General features: G+C 42.0%; 1 protein-coding gene across 1 annotated transcript in view; it reads left to right on the top strand.

The window, feature by feature from the left end:
- Nucleotides 1–13,191, top strand: part of LOC118840002 (norrin cystine knot growth factor NDP) — a 55,103-nt gene extending 41,912 nt beyond the window's left edge. The window contains exon 3 of the mRNA XM_036747514.1: nt 12,964–13,191. Coding sequence (XP_036603409.1) covers nt 12,964–13,191 — 228 coding nt within the window. The remainder of the gene's footprint in view (nt 1–12,963) is intronic.
- The last annotated feature ends 328 nt before the right edge of the window (nt 13,192–13,519 follow it).

Genomic DNA, 13,519 nt, shown 5'->3' with positions numbered 1-13,519 from the left:
CCATGGATTGTCTTACCCTAGACTTATTCCAGAATGTTAGCTCCTTAAAGGTAGGGACTATCCTTTTTTCTTCTTGTATTTTTATTCCCAGCACTTAGCTCACTTCCTGGCACATACTAAGTGCTTAATCACTTCTTGCTGGCTTAATTCACACACACACACACACCACACACAAGTGGTCAAGCCCAGTAGTTTATTCATTCATCTGTATACCAAGTATTTTTGCAATAGTGGGAAAAGATCTGGACTTAAAGGCAGGAAGACCTGAATTCGAATCCTGGCTTAGACACTTAGCTCTCTAACCCTAGCCAAGTCACTTAACTTTTAAGCTCAGTTTCCTTATTTCTAAAATTATGATAATAATATCAACTACATCGCAAGATTATTGTGGAGAACAAGTGAAATACTGTATATGGATACATACAGGGGGGTCTGAAGTCAAGAAGACTCATCTTTCTGAATTCATATCTGGCCTCAGACACTGTATGACCTTAGGCAGGTCACTTAAGCTTGCTTGCCTCAGTTTTCTCATCTGTAAAATGAGCTAGAGAAGGAATTGGCAAACCATTCCAGTATCTTTGCCAAGAAAACCCCAAATAGGGTCACAAAGAGTTGGATAGGACTGAACAACAGTCCTGAGTACCAAATTCCTCACTGCCTGAAGGCTACATAGGGTGCATTTCACCCCTCCTCTAGAGTTCTCAGTTACCCTTTAGTGGGGATGGTGAGTCTAGACTCTCTGACAATGACACCTGCCCCCACTAATGGTGTTTCCTTAGTGTGCAGGAGTTGGTGTCATGCTCTAGTTCCATTTAACCACAGAATAGTTTTTACAAAGGAATATTTACTTCAAAAGGTATAATGACAAATGCACAAACTTACTCCACAACACCTAGGGCTTAATCCCCCATCTATACTATTTTAATCTGTAGGGAGGGGAAGAAGATTAATTTCTTGGTTTAGCACAATCCCAAATTCTAAGCCCCAAACTCCCTTTGGGCTCAAGCCCCAGGCACTCTGACTTTTCAAGGTTTTCCTGCCAGGCTGGTAGGTCATAGAACCCTGCCTGGAATCCTGGCTTCATGTTCACCACGGTTGGAACTCCCAGGTCTAGTGGGGATTGCTACCTGCACCTGAAACTGAGAAGGACAAATGAAGCAGAACAGAGAAATTGGGCCCATTTCTCAGAGCTAGGGTAACAGGCAGGGAGGATATTATCTCCCCCTCCCCTGGTGCTCATGCTATGGGTGAACTGGGGTGTGACCTTCACTCTCTGGATGTGACAGGAAAGAGACTGTCCCAGTCTGACAGTTTTTAAAAACACAGCCTGTTCCAGCTATTAGCTAATCGAAGACAATTTAGTTGTCTTCACCCACCCATCTGGGAGAACACAGAAGGTGGGTGCCTCAAAGTTGGGGCATGTTCTGAGGCCCTCATAGCATATATAAAGTGCTTCACAAATCCTAAAACACTTTATATGTGCTATCCATGTTATCGTTGGTTCTCTCCGGACATCTCTCACGTTCTTGACCTTGCCTTCACTGGTCATGTCTACCACCCTGAATCAATTCCTCATCATCTCTCACCTGGACTACCTCCTTTGGTCTTCCTGCCTCAGCTCCTCCCTCCCTAATCCATCCTCCATACAGATGCCAAAGTGACAAGCCTAAGGTATAAGTCTGTCAATATTGCTCCACCGCTCAGACAGTTCTGATGACTCTAGTGTGAAGTGGAAATTCCTCTATTCAGCATTTAAGGCATTTCACAATCTGATACAAATTTACAGACTTTTACATTCCTCCCCTTCACACACTTCCTTATATTTGACATCCCATCCCCCATTTCTGTGTTGTTCCCATGCCTGGAAATTGCCTGTTCGTCACCTCTACCTTTTAGAGCTGCTAGCTTCGTTCAAAATCCAGCTTAGGTGTCACTCCTACATCAGACCTTTTCTGTTCCTCCATCTGTTAGTGCCCCTGGTCACCATGAAATTAAATTGTATTTATTTTGTATGTATTTTGCATTTAGTTATATATCAGTCAGTCACTCAGTTAATAAACATTAGGCACTGTGCCAAGCACTGGGGATACAAAGAAGGCAAAAGACAAACCTCAAGGAGACAATGTGCAAACAACTATTTACAAACAAGCTATATATAAGATGAATAGGAAGTAATCAATAGAGGAAAACTCTAGAATAAAAAGGTCAGGGAAAGCTTCCCGTAGACAAAGAATTTTGGATGGTACTTGAAGAAATCCAGGGAAGCTGGGAGGTGGAGATGAGGAGGAAGAACATTTCATGCTTGGGGACAGTCATTGAAAACACCCAGAGGTAGGAGATGGAGTGTCTTATTTGAGGAAGAGCCGGGGGGCCCATGTGACTGGATCCAAGAGTAAAAGGGGATGAGGAATAGGAAGACTGGAAAGATGAGGTGGGGAGGTGGCAGAGGGGAAACAGGTTATGAAGGGCTTTGAATGCCAAACAGGATTTTATAGTTGACCCTGGAGGTGATAGAGAGCCACTGTGTGCGTGTGTGTGCGCGTGCGCGTCTGTGTCTGTGGGGGGGGGGGGTGGACGTGGGAGAGAAGTACCATGGCCAGACCTGAACCATGTATACGTGTTGTTTCTGCTAAAATTGTAAACTTTTTGAAGGAAGGGATTAATTTTTTTTTACCCCCAGTGCCTAGAATAGTGCCTGGCACATAGCAGGTATTTAATAAATACCTTTTCTTTTGATTGAATTTATATAGTTTTATTCCCACTGATTGGTCACTGGACAATGATTACAGTAACATTTATATGCAGTACAAAAATCATAATATTTTCATTACTCTCTACTTTACTTTTGTTCAACTCTACCACCATCACTGCAGAAACTGAAAAGGGCCACACCGGGTGGAGGACAGCTGGCATTTTTCCTTTTCTCATACCTTAGCCCTGTTGGACTATTCATCACCAAGAGTACAACCTATTGTTGATAAACCTTTCCATGCCTAGCTAGCTGGTCCTAGGAGAGCAGACTTAGTCAATTCTGTATGGTAGAGTCTGCCAGTTAGTGTTCTGTTACGCATAGTCCTCAAGTACCCACTGTCCATTCAAAACCACAATGACCCATTTTATTTGGTATGACCTTCTCCACTCTGTGTAAATAAGAAAAGTCAATCATTTTCAAATGAGACAGTAGGAGAATGTATGAAATTCTCAAAAGTAGCAAATTATTCTCAAACTCTGCTTCCTAAGCATGTTGGTAGAATAGTACTTTTATGCAAATTATGTCATTACTTGTAGATGATTTATATCTAGTAATTAAAGCAGGATTGTCAGAATGTCTGCTTTCAAACCCTGATGTGCATTTCTGTATTGCTAATCTTAGAAGTAACAATCATTTTTATTTTTAAGATATTTGGTAATTCAGACTTATTTTTTTACTAACCCTGACCAGCCTTCTTTCATTTGGTCTGAATTGATGAAGTTTTATTATTTCATAGAATTGAGATTGCATGCATGCTGTACCTAGAAAAAGCAAACGTTTTGCCAGGAATTGACTGCCAGATGTACTGGAGAGATAGATGGAAATATCTTAAAAACTTCTGTTGGTTTTCCCAAAACAAAGTGTTTCCCCGATCATCATGTTCAAGGGAAATTCAGTAGACACATCCACGCTGGTTGGCAGTCAATATGTCAAGTTCACTGTCTTACCTTGACCACCATGTGCATCTCTATGAAAACAAAGAATTTGAAAAAAAAAGAAAGAAAATAGTGACCAGCCTCAAGGAATGGGCAGCTTGGCTGCTCAGATGAAGACATCAGTGCATGACCTTTTCACTATGACTTACTAAAAATTTAATGAGTTATGCCCATTTCTTTTTCTAACAGAGAGAAATAAAATGCTCATGAGCTTCCACATATGGTCACAGAAACCACATGCTAACTTAATAACAGGCCTTTGGAAAGGATGGGTGGAAAATAGCATTTATTAGGATTTATTCTCCTGTCAGTGAAATAAATTACTGTATTGTCAAATTACTATCATATCATCCAATCATTATCATATTAACAAAATCTTATCATAAATTATCATTAATTAATAATAATAAATAGCTAGTATTTATATAGTACCTACTAGGTGCCAGATAGTGCTAAGCGCAGCCAGGTTGCACAATGGGTTGAGTGCCAGGCCTGGGATTAGGAAGATCTAAGCTCAAAGACCAAAGTTCTGATGCTTATTAGGTATGTTACCCTGAACCAGTCATTTAACTCCTGTTAGCCTCAGTTTCTTCATCTGTAAAAATAAGGATAATAATAGCTCCTACCTCCCAGGGTTGTTGTGAAGAACAAATAAGATAGTAATTCTAAAGTGCTCAGCACAGTGCCTGGCACATAGTAGGCATTGTAAAAATGTTAGCTATTATTATTACAAATATTGGCTCATTTGATCCTCATAATGATATTGCACTTTTGTAGCCATTTTTTCACTAGGCAAATAGCAGATTCAGAACACAGGATCAGAGTTCAAATGGCATGAGTTCAAATCCTGACTCAAATGCTAACAGTGTGACTCTGAAGAAGTCATTTAACCTCTCTGTGCCTCAGTTTCCTCATATGTAAAGTGTGAATAATAATAGCACCACCTCACAGGGTTGTTGTGAAGATCATACACATGAAGCACTTTGGAAACCTCAAAGCTCGTTATCATCATCATTTTTCACGTTCTGGACCCTCCACGATGTAGCCACGACTGATTTCCCATTATTTCCTTATACATACTTTATATTACATGCTAATTAGATTACCTTTCAGTCTTCTGCCTGCTTCAACCTAAATACACTTTCTCAAGCCAAACATCATGTGCAGAATGCTATGGTTTCATGGCCCAGGGTCTGCTATTACAGCTTTGCTCCCTTTAGGAATTCATTCATACCTCTTAGTTACAAATCTTCAATATTGCCTATTCCTCAAATAGGGCCTCCCCTCCGGTACCCAGAACATAGCGTGACTGTGGGTCAGTCATTTTCAATAGTGTCCAACTCTTCATGACCCCATTTCGGGTTTTCTTGGCACATACACCAGAGTGGTTTACCATTTCCTTCTCTAGATTACTTAACAGGTGAAGAAACTGAGGCAAAGAGGGTTAAATGACTTGGCCAGTGTCGCGCAGCTGATAAGTGTCTGAAGCTACATTTGAACTCGAGTCTTCCTGACTCCAGACCCGGTGCTCTATCCACTGTGCCACAAAGCTGCCCTAGAACAAAGTAGACACTTAATAAATAGTTGTTGTTGACCCGAGGTTGAGCCATATTCTTCAACCAAATTGAGGTATCCCCTGTGATGTTCATGTTTACTCCGGTCATGGAGAAAGTGGCTTCTCTATCATCAGTTAAAGGGATTGAGATCCGAATCCTTAGAGAGAGAACCCACACCTACGAAATCATGGGGTCCTCAAGGTGTCAAAATAAGTTTGGTAAGGTTCGGGGTATTTAGTTTCAGGGTTCTAGCAAAGTACCTGACACATAGTGGGCACTTAATAAATGCTTACTGATGGACTGACTGACCCATTTTCCACATTGTTCTAGTCTGCATCTTCTTTGACTTACTTTCTTTAGGATCTCATGGTTGTCCTTCCCATTACTAACATACCTTAAAATCATATGAGCTCTTTTGACAATAACTAAATATATGACTTCAGGTAAGTTCCTGTCTTTTGGCTTAGAACTCTAAGCCAAACCAGGTTGGATTTTGCCTCTGTTTACCCAGTCTTTTGCCTTATACTTGTCCATGTTGAATTTTATTTTAAGTTATAAAGACCAATATGTTCCCCTCCCCCACACATAGAATGATGCAAAATCATTGAAAACTCACCCTTGGTACTGTTGATGGGGCTGATAATTTTACCAATGATTCATTATTGAAAGCAATTTGGATTTATGCTAAGAAAGTGACTAAAGCATGATGCCCTTTGAACCAGAGATCCCACTGCTAGGCATGCAGCCCCAAGGAAGTCAAAGATAGAAAGAAAGGTCCCATATATACTAAAATTGTAGTACATGAATATAATGTCTAAATAAATAACATAAACACAACAGAATATGATTGTCCTGTAAGGAATAAGGACTATAATTCAGAGACACATGGGAAGATTTATGAAGTCACACAGAATGCAGGAAAAATACATACATACATATGCGTCTATATACATACACACAGAGAGAGAATGACTACAAAATTGTATAACCAGGGGCTTACAAATGCTTTTCTGCTCAGAGTTCATGATATTGTGACTGAAAATTAAGCCTCTATCTTCTTGGAGAGAAGGGCAGACCAAAAGATAGTATGTGTGAGAGCAATTTCAGGAGAAGAGAGAGAGAGACAGAGAGACACATAGAGAGAAACAGAGACAGAGAGACAGACAGAGACACAGAGAGAGACAGAGACAAAGACACAGAGAGAGACAGAGATACAGAGAGAGACAGAGACAGAGAGACAGAGTATTTCAACAATCCAGCTAGCAGCTTCTGTGGGGGTGTAAGATCCACCCACAGCCAGCACCCTGAAAGCTGCCAACAGCACAGGTTCTTTTGATCTGCTTAACTAAGGAAAGCAAGGTGAAGGGGTTGACAAGTTTACTTTAATCCAGCATACAGGCAGCATTCACTTAGTTCAGAGGAAAAAGCCAGCATCCTGAACTTCAGAACAAAATACAAAAAAATTACAAACATCAACAGACAGACCCTGTCTGATTCAAATCCCAATACAGTTACCAGAGTTCAACAAAGTCTCAGCATCCGGGTTTACAAGCTGGAGGGCTCCTTAGCTACAGCTGCCCCAAGTCTCCTCATCAACACCATCTAGAGAGCCCTTAAACAAATTACAAACAGAGAGACCCAATACAATTCATAGTTACCAACATCTAGTTTCAGCCCGGGAGCTCAGAACAAGGGCTGGCCCAGAGTCATGTGCCACCACTGCTGTGGCAAAGAGCTCCAAAGAACAGACATCCAACCCCTGGTTTTTATATCTTTTTCAGTGCCAGGGGTGAGTCACACATGTGACTCACCCACGTGACCTAGAATCGTCACAAAGAGGTGGACTTAAACCCACATGGTCTAAAAGCCTCTGCTCTCCCAGACATGTAAACTAGGCCCTCCCTGGAGTTAGCCCCACCTTGGGCCCCACCTTAGTTGCCAATCCACACCCACATAGGTTTTACACCTAATAGGGGTTTGGGCCTGGGGCTTAGCACCTAGTAAGGCTCAATGAATTACTCAAAGGGAACAAAAGCCAAACTATTCAAGGGCACTTCTTGAACTAAGTGCTAAGGAGCCCATTTTTGGTTGCCAACACACAGAGACAGAGACAGAGGGGTGGGGGCAGGCATGCTACATGTCAGTGAGGAGCCCAGAGAGTCTATGTCTGTTGCAAGGAAAGGAGATTGTAGCCTCAAGAGAAGGTAGAGGCAAGGGCTGCTTCCACAACCTCCTTAGCCAACAACTTTGACTTTAGGAGTGACTGTAACCCAAAGAATGAGAATCTCTCAGTGCACTCACTGTTGCTGCTGCTGCTACCCCCACTAACCCGACTAGAGCACAACAGAAGAGACTATAGCTGAGCAATGGAGGAACAGGAGCAGCTCATACAGAATGCAGGAGAAGTTTTCCTAGCTTGCTAAGAACCTCACTGGTGACGCTTCCCTACTTGTCCCTTATATCTCTCTGGCTCTCTAATCTGTTCGCTTTTTGAATTTTCATTTTCATGCATTTGTCCTCAAGATAACCCGGTGTCCTTAAGGAAAGGTAAACTTAGTTATGATCATCTGAACACAGAGAAGGAAACTCTTTCTTCTCTGAAAAGTTTCTGGGGTACCAGCTGAGGGCTCCAAAGAGACTGAATTGAATATTATTACATCCTCCTGCCTCCATCCCTCACCCCACCCCCACCCCCAAATTATGGAAAAGCATTGAATCTAAACCAATGACTCTAGGCAGAGTCAGTAGGAGCTGAAGACCACATTCTCTTCCACTGTTCTCCCATTTTCCTTTCTCTCCTATCTCTCTTTCCCCAAGTTGACCTTAGACAGCTCCCCTCTCCACAGGTCCTCTACATGGCTATTTAAAAGTCCTCACCGCAGGGGTAGAACAGAGAGCTATGAATAAGGGAAAAGTCACACCAAGAGATACCTGAAGGGAAGAATTGGGAAAGAATGATTTTGTCCACATGAGAGTGGGGACCAGGGAGCCAAATACTCCCCAATCCCCACCCTACAAATATAAATTAACTACAAATATACTACAAACTACACCTATACTACAAGTATAAATCAAACTATCAATCAACAAAATCTTGAAGCTGAGCATTGTGTGATTATAATGACCAAGGTCAACCTGAAGAAGATGTGAGATGACAAAGCGTACCTTCCTTTTGTTGCAAAGGTACATGTCTATGGGTATGATATAGGACATATAATGTCACTCGGGCTATGGGGGGTGTTCAAGGAAGACTAGCACCTCTGATAAGAATGCTTGCCAAGTCCTTTTCCTGGCCGCTCATCCATCTTTGGTGTCCACCTATCACCCAACTCTCACCTGTGGCTCCAAGGTGCTGTAGCATGCATAACAGTCACACTCCATGTAACCACCTCAGCAGACTGTCTAAACCAGATGGAGTGTAGCTCAAGTCCCTGGGTGAGATAAGGAGATGCCTACCTGATAAGATAAGAACAGTTTGCTTCAATGACCATGAAGGCAGCTGAAGCAGGCACTGCGGAGCACTTAGAGCTTAGTCTGACATCAGACACCAAGATCATCCACTGTGTCTTGGGTCATTTCCAGTCATCTTGACTTTTTTTGCTTTGCCACTGGACTTTGATGACTCTGGGAGAGAGACTGAGCTTGATTACTTTGGGCAAGTCTGCATCACTTAAATCCAACTCACCCACAAGTCAAGACATCACCCCATGATGTCACCAGTCTTCTTCAAAAAATGAAGGAAAAACAGCAACAATAATATGGCTCAGCTGAATATTAGTTAATTTGCTTACAATATTAGTCAAATATTAGTTAACTTGCAACAACTTTTTTTCTCTTTCTTTTTTTATTCTTTATTAAAGCAAGGGATGGCTCCCTCAGTAGGAGTGTGGTGAAGGCTGTATTTGAAAATGAGGGACAACAATAAAATGTTTTTCAACGGAAATAAAACCATCTCTTGGTCGCGACTCTTGATCTAGCTTTTCATCCACCTAACATGACCTGGATTAGATATTGACAATCTTTCAGCTGTAATATGTCAGTTTAGTGGTCCCTCTTCTGGTATACCAGGAGTTGTAGAAACTGGGATCATAATCTTATATTGACTTTTCTGAGCAGGTAATAGGGAGGAATAATCATGCCAGCCTTTGTAAGAAAGGGTGGTGGAAGGCCATAATTCTCACAAGCATCGATGCATTGGGTGTGAGTAGCCATAACCAGCCATCTGCCATCTTTGGCATACATGTTGTATAGCTGACAACCTCTGGTACAGATGTATTGGGAACCGTTGAAAGGGCTTCATGGAAGAGTCATGTCCAAAGCATTTATTTGGTCCTTCATTAGGTCCAGCATTTAGAAAGGGAGGGACAGTAGGAGAGCACAAAGCGCAAGGAGGAAATACAATTGCAGTTGTTAGCATTGCAGGAAAAAAGGCTTCATGAAGATTCTTTGACAAGCTTCCCCAAGAACTTGGCACACTGTTACAAAAATCTCTCTCTGCTCCTCTTGGGTTTGATGGGTAGAGCTTCTACATCCATAGCAACTCCAAGTATGCCCCTTTAAGAATGCTGAAAAGGCTAGGTATCTTATTGGCACAAGTGAAGCCTTGCTCAGGTCTAATTGATTTTCTGCCCCTGAGGTCACAGGCAGGTAGGTGTCCATCACCAAGGTTGCCTGGGGGATGGAAGTCTCTAGCACTAAGGATTTCGGAAAAGGAAATGGATATTGCTCAGGAAAAAAAAAAAGATGTGACTAAGGAAGAGGCAGACACTGGGCTTGGAAAACCAATATGGTACTTTCTGAGCTTTTCAAGACAAAACTGAGTGAAAAGCCTGATTAAAATGAAGATAGTTTACCTATCTTATTTTTACTGTTATTATGGCATGCTCTTATATAGGAGAAATAAATTAAATCAGTCTGTCATTATTCGTTCTTGGCCAAGGTATCTTGTTTTTTATGTGGTTGCTAAGTGATTGCTTGATTCTTCGTGTTATCTCCCAGATAATGATGTTAATGTTCTACAATTACTCTGGTTGTATTGTTAATCCAGAGGAAATATAAAGGGGGAGGACAGTTAAAAGGGGTCATTAAAGGCTGTGACTAAGTGAAGCACATGGTACCAATTGAAATTTCTCTGATTTAGGACATGGAGGAGGGGGTGGTGCACAGCTGAGAGACTCATGAACAAGTAGAGGTCAAAATTATAAGACAAATAAGGCCAGATCTAGAACACGATCGGTGAGATCCATCATGGAACTCAAAGAGCTAGAGGTGTTTCCTGGCTTCCTTTAAGTCCCAACTAAAATCTCATCTTCTTCAGGAAATTTTTCACTTTCAATTCTATCCATTTCTTTTCTTATTTTCTATTTATCCTGTATATAGCATGTTTTTTTATATTTCTTTGCTTGTCTCCCCCATTTCATTGTGATCTTGGGGTCAGGAACCAGGAACCCAGCCTTAGTTCAGTGCTTAGCACGTAGTAAGTGCTTAACAAATGTTTATTGATTGACTGATGAGTGGAGAGTGATAGCTAAAGTGGAAGCAAGGTCAAAATGAGTAGCCACCACCTAGTCAAAGAAGGGACTAGCAAATGGTGAAGCCCAGGGTTCAGGCTGCAAAAGTTTGGTATCAGGCAAACAACAAGGGTTTGAATGAGATAATTAAATTCCATCAGATAAGCATTTATTAAGTGCCAACTATGTACCAGGCACTGTGCTTAATAGTAGGCATACAGAGAAAAAAATGAAAAGGGTCCCTGCTCTGAAGGAATTTACATTCTACTGGGGGAGGGGGCCAATGTATTCACAGAAATATAGGATATATTTAAACTATATACAAAGTAATTGGGAGGGGATGGGAAAGGAAGAAAGGAGGGGAGCTGTACCTGTATTAGCAAGGCAATAAATACAACATTGACGATAATTGTGAATATGCCTATGTAATTCTGTATCACAAAATATGAGAAACTCTCCATATAGAAGGTAGAAGTAGAACATTTATTCAGACACCAGATGACCAAATCTCATAACCAATAAGTCCAACCCATCCAAGCTGCAAGCAACAAACCCAAACCAGTAAGCCCACTTTATCATAACAGCAAGGAACTTAAAACACAATGTCACAGCATGGAGCCTTGCCATCCCATAACCTTCCGCCCCCTGCTAGGGCCTTCCCACAAACTCACCCACAGCACAGCACAGCACATCTGCTCTCTCTCTCCACATTTCCTGTCACACACTTTCCTTCTCCTCTCAGCAATCTCTTCCTACCACAGCACGTTGTTCTCCCTTTTCCCATCCTCCAGGATGAATCTTGCTCTCTTGGTCTGTCTTTAAAGGTGACTATAACATCTATATTCTTTAAACCAGAGGTCCCAGGGGTAGGCACGTGCCCCAAGAAGAAAAACTAAAGAAAACAAACAAAAACAAATGGAAGAAAAGGTTGCGTATACACCAAAATATTCATGACAGTACTTATCGTGGTAGCAAAGAATTGGAAACAAAGTAGATACCCATTGATTGGGGAATAGCTATACAAAATGTGTTGAGGATGTGTACATTCTCTCCTGCCACTGTGAAGAGTGCAGATCCTAAGGCTTTCCCACTGGAGGTGCTATAGGACTGGCTGGCATCATGGATGCAGTTGTGGGGCATGAGTGTAGGGAGGTGTCATTACACTACAAGAAACAGTGAATATGAAGAATTCCATGGGAAGACTTGTAAAGTAAGCAGAGCCAGGAAAACAATGATAACAACATAACCTGAAGGAACAAAAATGCACAACTGAACACTGTACAATTATACCAACTAAGACTGGCCTGGGAGAAGAGCTGAGAAAAAAGCACCATTCTTTCTTCACTATATGAAATATTTCATGGGGCAGCTAGATGGCCCAGTGAGTAGAGCACCAACCCTGGAGTCAGGAGGACCTGAGTTCAAATCCAGCCTCAGACACTTGACACACTTACTAGCTCTGTGACCTTGGGCAAGTCACTTAACCCCAGTTGCCCTGCCTTCCCCCCTACAAAAACAAACAAAAAATATATTAAAAAAAAGAAATGTTGCATATACTGTCAGACAGCTGATGTGTTAATAGGTTTTGTTAAGATGCTCCCCCCCAGCCCCAACTTTAAATTTTTGTCGCAAGGGATAGTTTCCTAGGTAAAGAGCAGAGGAGAGAGACATTATGTATTAATAGAAGGCATTAGTAAAAATGTTGGAATAAAATATAACTGCTACTGACTTTCTAGTGTGTTCTCTTAATTCTTTAATTACCTTCAGGTGGGGGTCCTTAATGTTGTACTGAGGTAGATACTTACGATTTTGTCTGCATTCTCTCCTTTTCTGTCTGGTTAGAAACACCAACGTGAAACACAGAGTATGTGAATGAGTAAAATCTCTTTGGGGAAATTAAGATTTTGTTGTTGTTGTTCGGTTTTCTTTAGTTGTGTCTGACTCTTTGTGAAACCATTGGGGGTTTTCTTGGCAAAGATACTGTAGTGGTTTGCCGTTTCCTTCTCCAACTGATTTTACAGATGAGGAAACTGAGGCAAGCAGGGTTAAATGACTTGCCCAGGGTCACCCAGGTAGCAAGTGTTCCACAGCTTTTTCTTTTGTCTCTGTAATCACATGCAAACACACACGCACACACACACGTACACACTGAGGCAAAAAGGTGGATATTTTAGCAAACTTGGTTGACTGTTTTCATTTCTTTCTTTTAGATGGTGCTGTTGGCAAGATGCGAGGGGCATTGCAGTCAGCCCTCCCGCTCAGAGCCTCTGGTCTCCTTCAGCACGGTCCTGAAGCAGCCCTTCCGCTCTACCTGTCACTGCTGCAGACCTCAGACCTCCAAACTGAAGGCCCTGAGGCTTCGATGTTCTGGAGGAATGAGACTCACAGCCACCTACCGGTACATCCTGTCCTGCCACTGTGAAGAGTGCAGCTCCTAAGGCTTGCCCACTGGAGGCACTGTAGGACTGGCTGGCATTGTAGTTGCAGCTGTGGGGTTTTGGAGCCCCAAAGGACAGATGGCTGCAAGACCCAACAGGATAACTTCTCCCAACTGAGGCATTGGGAATAGAAAGGGAATAGAGAAAGGCAGGGAAGGAGTAACACTTTCTGCCCTGTCCTATTCATGTTCTACTAACAGACGTTAAGAGTTTGTTCATAAAGAGGAAAATACTGGGGATTGGTTTTGGTATCTTCCTGGTTTCCTCCTCCTTCCCCCTGCTCTACCTCCCCTTGGACCAAGTTCTTTCAGTAGTTTTTAAGATTCCT

This window comes from Trichosurus vulpecula, chromosome 2 (genome assembly GCF_011100635.1).
Source record: "Trichosurus vulpecula isolate mTriVul1 chromosome 2, mTriVul1.pri, whole genome shotgun sequence".
In the NCBI taxonomy this organism is placed as follows: Eukaryota; Metazoa; Chordata; class Mammalia; order Diprotodontia; family Phalangeridae; genus Trichosurus; species Trichosurus vulpecula.
Note: the sequence above shows the minus strand (reverse complement) of the source record. Positions and strands in the feature narration are given on the sequence as shown.